This window comes from Nothoprocta perdicaria, unplaced genomic scaffold, assembly GCF_003342845.1.
Source record: "Nothoprocta perdicaria isolate Ctin4 unplaced genomic scaffold, notPer1 scaffold_257, whole genome shotgun sequence".
In the NCBI taxonomy this organism is placed as follows: domain Eukaryota; kingdom Metazoa; phylum Chordata; class Aves; order Tinamiformes; family Tinamidae; genus Nothoprocta; species Nothoprocta perdicaria.
In genome coordinates, this window is record NW_020455485.1 from 198830 (window position 1) to 210744 (window position 11915).

Below are 11915 nucleotides of genomic sequence, written 5' to 3' on the forward strand. Positions count from 1 at the left end.
TCAAAACCCACCTGGATGCCACCCTGTGCCACATGCTGTAGGTGTGCCTGCTTGAGCAGGAAGGTTGGACTAGATGATCTCTAGAGGTCCCTTCCAACCTTAAATATTCTGTGAATCTGTGAATCTGTAAAATGTACAGCTTTCCTACTGAAAAAGGGAGGAAAGTTTTGCTTCCTTTGGCCACTGTTGACAATTAGTCACCTTAGCATATGGAGAAAGATGTGGTGGATACCTCCCGTGCCTTTGATTCTCCTGCATGGACTATGGAACACCTCTATGCTGTATCATCAGGAAGTCTTTAATCCACAGAGGAGAGAAAGCTGGAATACAGGATGTAGGTGTCTCAGATTTGAAAATTATCCCTGTTATGCATTTTGTACTTTCTGTGTATTTTAACTAACAAATTTAGTTAACAAATTGGAGAAGTTCTTTGGGCCCTTTAGCCCCAAGAGAGAACACCTCAATTCTACCTTTACTAAGGCAAAGCATTTGCCAAAATAATCTTGTACCATCTGTTCCTGTAGGAATTAGGAGTGACTTTATTTTCATTCAACATGCTTAGTTAGGAGGGAGAGTGACACTGCAGTGACACTGCAGCTGCTTTAGGGAACGGAGCAGGGGTTGCTGTGGGGCAGCAGGGCTCCCTATATGAGGCATTCTATGGAAATGCCTCGTTTCATCGTGGTGCTCCCCTTGGGGCTGAGCTGGCTACTGTAGGAGGACACACAGGTAAAATGGGCAGGGTGGAAGGGGAGCCCCAGCAGTGACTCTGGGGCTGCCTCGTGGGCACCACAAGTCTGGCAAGCAGGATGCAATGAGAGAGGAGAAGGGGAAGAGTGGCAGGACTGTTTCAGTTCACATACTGAAACTTTTGCTGGCTTGTCAGGGGTTTGGAAGTGCTGCCAAAAAGCTTGTGTGCAGCATTACATGTTCTGCCATCAATATTGCACAATAGCCTAAAGAACTAGCACCAACTTAGGTTAATAATCTAACTTATTTTACAAGATTTTTTTTTGCTAAAGCCAAAAGAGGAATAAAATATTTCCACAATAAAATTAAAGACTATTAAATAGCTTTTTTCTTTTGAAATAAAACAGTACTGAGACTATGAAAACCAACTGATTTACTTGTAAGTGAATTACTTAGTTCCACCATTTTTCTTTTAATACAAGGTTTAGCTTTGTCTAATTTGATCTTGATGCTCTCTACTTGTGATTCCTTTTTTTTTTTTTTTTAAAAAAAGATGTTGCTGCTTTAATTCTTTGGCGCATGTTTTGCTTCCACATGCTGGCAGCAATATAAGCCCTACTGATATAACTATTTATAATATAGTGAGCAGTGGTGCAGGACTTGCAGAACACGATGTGTAATCTGACTTGGCTCCCTATTTTTAGCAACATGGCTAAAATGCCTCCCTTGGAAAGGCAATGTCTGATGTTGAGGTTTTCCTCTTGGAAACATAGTCTTCAATTAGTGGGAATAAGAGCTCAGCATCCCTGTGCAATTTGCTTGTTCCACTAATCTCTCCGTGCTGGAATACTAAGTATGCTTAAATATAACCGTATTCCCTATAGCATCTTCATTTTATTTTCCATTTTATTTAATGAGAATCTGATTATTACAAAGTACAACTGTTTTTATGAAGTAAGTTCAGTTACAGTAAGTGGAAGAGTGCAGTGTTTGCACACAGCCTGTTAAAAAAATATAACTGTGACTGTAAAGGCACCATTGAGGAGTATAACCGAGGCATAATAATAAGAGAGATGGTGCCACTAAGTAGAATTAACAAAATGTCCTTACTATTCTTGCTGCCTAGATGCAGTTTGTGGAGGACTTGGCCCTTCTGCAGCAGACTCTGCAGCATCAGGGTATTGTTGGCCTCATGCATTTGTGCAAATTCAGTTCAGTGGCCACTTTCTCCTTGCCTATAAGGAAGCTAAAGGATGGAGTGAGAGATGAGGACTTTCTCAGGTCTTTTAGTGAATATAAAGTAATGCTCTTAGCAGTTTTGAAAAGCTGGTTTTGCATATCAAACGGATTGCTAATTTTATGTCTAACTATGTTAAAAGCCTATAGAAAAGAAAAGCAGCAGTCACCAAAGCAAGGTGTCTGCTTTCTCATTTTGAGTATGATAGGGATATCAGGTAGTTTTAAGTCAAAATACTCGGAAGTAAATCCCTGTGTGTTATAATTGCTTACACATCTATATATATATATTTATATATGTATGTATGTAATTCCAGACCCATTGTACTCTCCATTAGGAAAAATTGCACCACCTTTATCATGGGCTTTCCATGAAGTTACATATTGATGTGGTCACCAAGCCAATGCAAATCAGCTCTCCTGCAAAGAAAGGACAAAGGCAAATAAGGGTAGAGTAGCAGCTCCTATAAATACATGTGAATTTAAATCAAAGTTGCTTTACCAAATAGCAAGAGCTTCTCTAAAGCAGCTTGCCTATTGCTACTGATATGTTTGAGAAAAATAGAGGTGAACTGGTAGTTTTAAAAATAAAGAGCTTGTGTTTGCTTCTGTAATACCTTCTTAAGGAGTATTAGGCAGCTTTCCTGCTGTAATATTCATGCTTAGGGAGACAGGAGTTGGGACAGGGCACGATTCTTTCCTCTATGAAAATAACTTTGCGACCATTTTCTTATAAGAGGTTTCTATAGGCTGCTTCCTGAGAATGTTTCTAGTAGAGGATTTTTAGGATTTTAGTTATACACATTCATAAAATAAAATGCATATGTTAATAGTAGGCTTATTAGGAAATGCTTTTCAATAACTACTGCTAGTGTTAATGGAGGCAGGTTTCTGGAGAAAGATCTTTTTGCAAGGTCAAAATGCGCTTTCCAGACGATTCAAACCCTCATAATGCTACAAACTTGTTTTTGGAAGGCTTTTTCTGGTAGCTCCTTTCTGTTTTCCTGGTGCCCTCAAATTAGGTGGTTTTGCTCCATTTGCCTCCTGTCACCTTTTCCCAGTGTTCTTTATCAAGGACAGGTTTGGACTGTAAGATCTCATTTTCTTGGGCATGTCCATAATGCTCTGCAGGGATTTAGGTATTCAGCTACCTGAAGTACTGCTGCAAACTGATTGCCCAATTTTGTAGGCTGAGTGCCCTTTAGAAGGATTTATACCGTCGAAAAACATCCTTGCCTTTTAAAATCCTCACTGTAAATGAGGAAATTCTCCTTTTTACATTATTGGCTTTAGCAGCCACCCCCACTGGATTAAATCCAACAAGACTTCAAAACATATTATGAAATCCTTGCTCTTTCTTTACCCGCAGTTGTTAATAAAACCCATAATTAAGTGCTCTGTGCAAAGATGGAACCAAAAAGCCCCAGATTTTCTTTGGAGAAGCGACGCTTCCCTTGTGAAACTTCACCTGCAGGTCTGCGAGCCGGTGCTCCAACAACCTGGAATCTGTTTGGAGGGTGGGTGGGTGTCATTTGTCCCTGACACGGAGCGATGGTGCCTAACGCCACTCTCACGTACAGCTTAAATGAAGATTAGGTAGCAAATCTGGCCGTTAATGAACGGGAGCTCTTGGAATAAACCCCTCTCGCCTTTTCTTTCTGTGCAGAGTCCGACAAGGAGGAAGAAGCTGCGGAAGACGGGAAGCTGGGAACTACTGTTGTTCCCAGGCAGGTCACCTCGGCCCTGAGCTCCTTGTCGGCCAACTACGGCAGCGCGTCGGAGAGCGAGCCCGAAGGTGCGAGGGAGCTCAGGGAAACGGCCCTTTCTCCTCTCCTCTTCCCTCTCCCTTCACCCTAGATTGCAAACATGGATAAAATGGGGTTAGAAATAACCTTCCTCTCTGAATGGGGAGGAGCTGGAAGGCTTCACATTTGGCTTACTGCCCTCTTCCATTCCTTTGTCCAGGCCCTATATGTTTACAAATCAGAATCACACAGAATCACAGACTAGTTGAGATTGGAAGGTACCTCTAGAGATCATCTAGTCCAAGCCCCTGTTCCAGCAGGGACACCCAGAGCGTGGGGCAAATGCAGCATTATGGCAGCACTTGGTGCCTGTGCCCCTAGCTTCTGCAGTCTCTGGGTTATCTCAGTTTCAGTTAGAACTTGTGAAAACTCTTTTTTTTTTTTTTTTTTTTTAATAAACTGTAGAGAAATCATAGGTGCTACAGAGGAAAATACAGCCTATGAGCTGAGCTTATATTTAAGATGTTAACATAGTGCCAGTTCAGGGGCTACATCTCAGAAATACTCCCCACAGTGGCAATGCAAGCTAGAACTGGTGTAAGTCAGGAAGAGGCTGGGATGAGTAGAAGAATGTCATTATTTTACTCCTGCTTTTTCCCCATTTCTGACCTCGAGTTTTGTGCATTAAATGGGTTTCTGTGTAAGATGTTATTTCCAGGTGCAATTGTAACTCCTAGTCTTGAAGAAGCGCCCAGACCGTAGCACTTCTGCAGCCAGCCAGTGCGCTCCACTGAAATGGTCTTGTGCACTTGGACTGTGGCATCTGATGCCTGGTCTTCTAGCCCTCCAGGCTACTTTAGGTAGTTCAGAACAAAGTTTCCTGAAAGACTGGGTGGGTTTCTTCCTTCCCCACTCCTGCTTCCCCTTTGTTTGCCTTTTCCCACCGCTGTGACCTGAGCTGAAGGGTGGAGATAACATTTATTTGCATAGGGTGTGTATCATTAAACTTGCCCAGCCTTTTGGAGTCAGGCAGTAGGAAAAAAAGGAGCTTGTCTTCACTCTCCCTTCAGATCATATTTGAGGAGTGCCAGGAAAATGCTGTTATCCTCACCCTGGGAACTAATTTCCATGTCTTTAAGGGCTTTTTCCATAGAAGGCTGCTGGATGTTGCAATAAAGGTTGAACTTTATAGTGCTTGGAGTGGGTGCTTCTCCAAATGTGGGCTGTGATTGGAAGAAGAGAGTTTCTCTCCTACCTCCCATTTCTGTAGGATCTCTGCCTCAAGTTTTGCTTTAGGAGATGTTTGCAGTATCGTTGTAAGGTGGGGATCTCTGCTGTGCCGTGCTGTCTATCACCCATCTATCTCCCTAGATGGCTTAACAGCTAGAGAGCATCTGTGAGGGAGGGGAATTGAACTTGGGCATCCCATATCCTAACTTCAGGATGATTCTTTTCACATCAGTCAAATTTAAGCAAGATACTCTGAACAGGGGGCAGGGTATTTTCACAGTGATCACAGGCAGAGACTTAAGTCTGTTCATTTCTTGATGCTCCCCCAACCCCATTTAGCTGACTTCAAGCATTTGGCTTTCAGAGAATATTCTCCATACTTAAAACAAACAAAAACCCTCCTCCCTTTCTGCAAAAAGACTTGCCCGCCTTTACACCAGGGCAAGTGGGTAAGAATAGTACTAATGCCCTGCCAGGGTCTGGGGGAATAAGCATGTTGGGGAGGCTGTAAAGTTTGAGAGCTAAAAATGTGTTCTCTTTATTGAAGAAATCCCTGTGAAGATCGTAGCAAAACCTGAAGGAAACCAGGCTGTGCTCAGAAATGCTTCTCAAGCTGCAAGTGTTCCCCAGGATCCAACTGTGAACCAGGAGCGCGCGGAAGCCACCAGTGCAGCGTTAAGAAGCTCCAATTCAACCGCAGGCACCCCCAGGGGCCCTGATAAATGGGGGAAGAAGCCCCTACCCCTCCTCCCGAAGCGGCGTCCAACTCTGCTGGAAATGGTAATGGGCTTGGTGCTAAAAATAATGACTGCTCTTCAGAAATTGTAGTTTCGGGGATCTTTTCTTTGTTGGGAAGTCACAGTGATCTGTTAGCAAAAGTTCTGTCTACAAGTGGAGCGAGTGTTTTACTCAGCAAAAATACAGTTGTTTAGTAGACAAGCAGAAATACTTTGTGCCTTCAGGTAACAGCTGACTTTATCATCTCAGAAGGGTAACCAGAGATTTGTGGGGTGATGGAGACCAAGGTGTTGTGATTCAGTTCTGAGTAACAGTCTGCAGCACCTGGTCTGAGGGCTTGGTGGCTTTCTAAGACCCAGACAAAGCTCTGGTTAAGATTTTATTGCACTTAATACCCAAAAGCAGCACGAGGTAGGAGGTCAGATGTCTTTGGCAACTTTTGGGCTCCTGTGAGTAGCCAGCCCTGCTGCTGGGCATGGGGAAGAGCAGAGTTCCCCTGGTATCTGTGCTCTGAAACAGCACAGACACCCTAAGGGGCCGGTGAGGCACATCCTCAGTTGCAGATGTGGGAGAAATCCCTTTTTAGTCTTTTTTAGCACATACCCTTTTGCTGCCAAGAATTAAAGCTGCCCGTGCCCTTTGCACAGCTCCCAGTCATCTCTCTCTCTTGCTCTTCAAAGCTGTCGATGATCAAAGCTGTGAGGACTTGGGAAAAAGTCATACATGCTGAGGGAAGTGGCGTAGATGCTGGCAGAACAGAAAGCCTGCATTGTAGCTTGGTGGTATAATCTGTTTTAAAAAATGCCTTTTTTGCCTTTTTTTGGCCTTTTAATGTTCAAAACCATTGTTAAAGGACATGTGCTATGACTGGGGCTTGCAAAGGAGTGCCCAGCATTCACGGGCAGGTGTCTGCTGTCACAAGCAGTGCTTGAAAGTGTTTAGGAAGCAGGGTTGGAATTTAATAGTGGATCACTGCTGAGAACTTCCCCAAAATGTGAAGAAATAGGGGAAAAGTGAAAAGTGAAATGGAAAAAGCTGTTTTAGCTGCCAGTGCAGGTAAATACTGAAGGTGAAACATCTGCATTTTGGAGACCAGTGGTCTACATCTTAGAAACTGGTTTAAGTAGAAATAAGCACCATTTTCAGTGGCTGGCTAGACCCACTGTTGAAACCTATAACAGTAAAAAAGGCTTTTCTGGGCCATTACAGACCAGACTTGCCCAAAATGTTTACTTGTTTATTTGCAAGAGATGTATATTAGTCATAGCTTTAGCTCTTTGCTTTGAATCTGCAGCTTATTCAGAGTATCAGTTCTGATGATGTTCACAATGAGAAAATGTCCTTCAGCTGCTGTCAGATTTTTTGGCTTTCTTTTTTTTTATAATATTAAAATGAACTTGGTGATGCTAAAGGAAATGAGGGAGGTCTCCAGCATTCTGAGTAAGCTGTTAGAAGATCTGTTTGGTAGATTATGCCCCAGAAGGGTTATTGTACTTAAAACCAAGGTCTGAGAGTGCCGCCTAAGTGTTTTCTAATCAAATGTGTTAACTGCAACCTGAAAAGTCTAAATGGTGCTAATGGATTTACTGTCATGAGGCCCTGCTCCTGGCTCCCAATTCCTATCCATGATAGGAGAACATGGCACTGTGAGGCTACGCTGGGAAATAATTGGGGAGGATATTCCTGGTATTTGGATACATTCACTAACTTTAGCCACCTGAGCAAAACGAGAATGGTGCTTTAGTCAAAGAGAAACCATCAGATTTGGCAGCTTGTGCAATTCGACCTTCTTAGGCCATTGATGGGGCCCAGAGAAGGGTCCTTAAATATTTGTGTGTTGAATATGCCGGTGTTTTTTTGGTTCAGTGGGGTGAGTGCTGTACTCAGCTGTGGCCTTTGGAGGCTCTACAGGCTGCATCTGCAGAGCACTGTCGTAGAGGTGATGTTTGACCACGAAACTGCCCTGCTTGAGCCTCTCACTGCTGCCCAGAAGCAGCTCTGTCCCTGCTCAGGGATGTCTCATCCCACTGCTGTGACATGTCGAGCCTTGCCCTGACTCCGTTCAGCTTTCAACCTCTGCCCCAAACATTAGCTCCTTCCAAGGGCTTCATTTCCTGCTCATTAACAAGTCAAACTGGCACAGCCAGGGCTCTGCTCAGCCCAGGAGCTGGCTCCAGAGAAGAGCCAGGGCGTTTTAGATTCCTCTTGCCGGGCAGTCCAGGCACAGCGCGACGGGCCGCGCGGCTCCTCCGGAAGGGGCACGTTGGCCTCGCCGAGGCAGCCGTGAAGTGCCTCACCTCTCCCCCTGCTCTCTCCCCAGCTGCTGGCCCAGGACATCCGGCACGAGAGGAACGTGATTCTGCAGTGTGTCCGGTACCTCGTGCGGAACGACGCGTTCGGGCTCCGCGCCAAGGCCGAGGCGGCGGCAACGGAGCTCGCGCAGGAGCCGAAAGCCGCCGCAGAGCCTGTCACGGACCAGCTCCCCGGAGCGAGTGGCTCTTGTAGCTCTGCCCCTCGCCTAACAGGAGGAGAACAAGGGGTGTTACTGACAGCACAGAGTGAAGAAGCACCCGTAGGTCAGACCTCACAGATGCCTCACTTGGAGGATGAGGAGACGTGGGAAACGACAGCAGTTCACTGTGAAGAGGCGTCATAGAAAACCCAGCCACGGCTCAGCTTTGCTACCTGACTGACACTTTTTGAAAGACACTACTAATAACAAAATTGTAACTCAAATAATGTATATTGAGAACTGCTAAAACCACTTTTCTAATTGGTCCTACATGAGGTCACCATTTCCTTGTGACAGTAGCATCCATGTTGACTAGCTGCTTTTTCCCTGTGAATGAAAAACATCAAGGACCCAGAGCGTGGTCTTCACTTGAGTATCTGCTGATCCCTGCTTTTGAGCTTCGAACTTGGAGCTCCTTGCTTGCCTAAGAGGAAGCGAGTCGGAACTTAAATCCAGTGCCAGAGCGAAGTGGTGTTTGGGTGAAGTGGCTCTCCCCAACCCGAAGTCATGGCCGAGAGTGTCTGGAAGTACCTGGGTTTCTGGAAGTCTCTGAATGTAGTTTTGAAGTGATAATTCAGTGTCATTTTTCTTTCACCTGTTATTGATCTGAGGTATAAAACAAAGAAGGGTTCAAAGGTATAAAACGCAGTATAAAACAAAAAAGGAATAACTGACCTGACTCTAAAAGTACTGCACCTCCCTGAACTAATCTTAATCTGTTAATTAAATGGGGCAATGGAAAGACAGCAAGGATGTGAAGTAATAAGCTTAAAAAATGTGGGATGTGGGGAAGAGTAGAGTCAGTAACTACCAACTGCTTCATTTCTCTTTTTTTTTTGTTTTTTTTTTTTTGGACTTTAACCGTCTATTGTTAAACCATAGGCCTTAACTGCTGTCATTGGCATTGCCTGACACACCTAACCCTTGAAACAAACCTACTATTGAGAATAAGAATTTAATGTACTGAATATTTCTAACCTTAGCTACATATGTGTCCCTTCATTTTTTTTATATGCACTGGGAGTTTGGGTTGGCCTTCTGGAAAAAAATGTCTTCTATGGGATGTTTTTATGATGTTCCTGCAGCATCTGGTGACTCTTTTTCCTTCCTGCAATTGTGCATTCAGTCATTCTCCTGTGTGGTTGCACATACCTGAGCTGTTTTGGGACACTGGAAAACCATCAGCTAAGGTTTAGAAACATGTTATATCTCTTGATCACCTTGTGCATTTGTTTGTCAGCATCCTTGTCATGTGCAGGTGTGAGTTGTCACCTTGACACTGGAAAACATGTCCTGAAAGCAATCGAGAACCAAAACCTCCACTGAAGAGGAAGCTCCGCACTTAATCTTTTAGTCGTGGTTAAATGTTGGAGTTAAATTGTCTTCTCAGGGATTGATTTTTACTTGTTTTCTTTTTTGATAGAAGCCTAGCCGTCCACACCATGGCCGAAAACATGAAGCTTCACTTGGGGCCTTCAGTTGCCTAATAACTGTATTTACTGCCCTGTTTGTTAACTTGCAATTTGTGCCATTTACGTGATGATGCATCTCATTTGTGGAGTGCGGAAACCGAGGAATAGCTGGAAATTCTGTCCCACTGCTCTGCTATTTATAGTTAGAACTGCATATTGTGTTTGTAATGCACTGTCTAAATTTATGGAATTATATAAATATCAACACCCTTGTAAGAGTTGTGTGTCTTAAGAATATATGTGTAGCATGGATTGAAGCAGCGTGATCGTAAACATTAATGCTTCCAAGGCAGATGATTCATTCTCACCATGATGGTCCCACGAGCCAGCTCCTTCTTACTAACTTGCTCGTGGCTTTTGCTTTCACAACGTTACTGCAGTGAAAATACTAGCAAGGAAAAGGAGTCTCGATCATGGATCCTTGACTGGAACCCAGTGTCTGAATGGGTCGATACCAGGGTGCTGTTGAACATAAGGGTGATGCCTGCACGTGTGCTTTACACAGAAGTGGAGTTGTTTTTCTCTGAAATAGCACTTTAATTAGCTGTTAATGTGCATCTCTCCCAACTAAGTTGGTTGCAGACCTTTTCTTCGAATACAGGTCCTGAAATGAGGTCATTAGGAAATCCTGGTCAATTAGGAAAGTTAAATCTGATTTAACTTTCAATCAGATCAATCAATCTGGATCATTCCAGATTCGTCCTGGAAATCATCTGGATTAAGAATAGTGTGTGTACACACACTCACACTCTCACTCTGCTGTGTCAGGAGATCTTTTTGAAAGTCTTTCCCCTGCAGATTTGAAGATCCGGGTTTCTCTTGGGAAAGATCCTCACGAAGCCTCCATGACACAACACATATTCGGATTATAGTGTAGGACTTGCACTGTATCTATGCAAAACTGCCGTTGGTGTTTTAGGGATGAAGTGCTCCCGCTGACACCTATAGCAGCTACACTGACATGTGGTGCTGTTGTAGTGAGACATGCATTGCAGGCTTGGTGGTCAGCAAGCTAAACTTCTCCATCCCTTCCTGTCCCCAACTTTTTTATGTTTTCCTAAGGCAGGCTCAGGCATTGCCTTCTCCTTCCTGGTAGTCCAGAATGTGCTGCCTTAGTGCTTCTAATCAGCCTCTGTTGAGCAGTAAAGCAACCTGCCTCCTGTAATATCTTTTATTTTGATGCTCTCAAATGCCTATAGGCTTCTCCTCTCCCTACAGCGCCCGTGGTCTAATCTAGACGGAGAGGTGGGTTTTGGTTGCTCCTTCTTTATAGTAAGACGGTTGGGTAAGAAAGAACCTTTGCTTTTATTATGCTGTAGGAACTGATGCCTTTTCCCTGTTTTTCTCTTTTTTTTTTCCCCTTTATTTTTTGCAAGACTATTAAAATGCCCTACTTCTCAGGCTTTGTGACTCACAAGATAAAAATATTCCAGTGGCAACCTTCACGCTTCTGAAATCTTATTTTTACCTTTCTTCTTTGATAACTTAGCTGCTGAAAATGTAATTGTGGGTGTCTAGTTTAAATTTGGTACTCTTGGGCTCTTTATTTTGTTTTTTAAATCCATCTCATTCACTGAGCCAGAACACTTTGAGGGGGAAACAAATTTTATAGCTTTTAAATCTATACTCTGTTCATACTAGTGATGCAATTTAGGTAGTCTGTACTTTGCTATGAACAAAGCCACTTCTGCTTCAGCGTGGCTGAAGTCTGTGCATGGGGATGAAGAAATAAATGTTTTATATTGTCTAATAAGTGAGCACTCCCTTCAAGATCCCTTGGTTAGGGAGAACTTTGGTAACTGTTTAAATGTTGACGCTTCAGTCCTCACTCTGAGACCATCAGTGACACAGGGTGACTTTACTGGCCTTGTTTGGGAGGAAGCTGCTGTTTCTGCTGTCGCTGCTCTGAACTGCTCTGTCAACAACTGGGTCTATTTCTGTGATTCGTTTATTTGTGTGGCTGCTAATCCCAGTGGAGCAGGGCACTCGCTATCTAGGAATAACAAGTAGTTTTTTACAGGGGAGGGAGAAACATACAGGTCTTAAATAATTAAAAAGCTTCTTGAGGAACAACTGCAAACTGTTCTGGCAGGTCACTCTGTCAAAAATAGAAGTTCAGCCTGGACTGTCACATTCCTCAAACTATCTGGAAGTGACAGTCCTGCCTATCCATGCGCTGATTGATGCCAGTGTGAAGCCACTGCTGGTAGTCTTTAAAAGCATGTGCTTTTGGTTAACGTTCCTCTGGGCTTAAAGAAAGCAAGAAGGAGCAGGATTTGGATTTGGAAAGGA

At 43.7% G+C, this 11915-nt stretch overlaps 1 protein-coding gene across 1 annotated transcript in view; it reads left to right on the forward strand.

Annotated features, from left to right (window-relative positions):
* NUFIP1 (NUFIP1, FMR1 interacting protein 1) overlaps positions 1-9680 on the forward strand; it is a 25515-nt gene extending 15835 nt beyond the window's left edge. The window contains exons 8-10 of the mRNA XM_026040429.1: positions 3593-3721; positions 5449-5681; positions 7960-9680. Of these exons, the coding sequence (XP_025896214.1) occupies positions 3593-3721; positions 5449-5681; positions 7960-8295 (698 nt within the window). The 3' untranslated portion in view covers positions 8296-9680. The remainder of the gene's footprint in view (positions 1-3592; positions 3722-5448; positions 5682-7959) is intronic.
* Positions 9681-11915: the final 2235 nt, after the last annotated feature.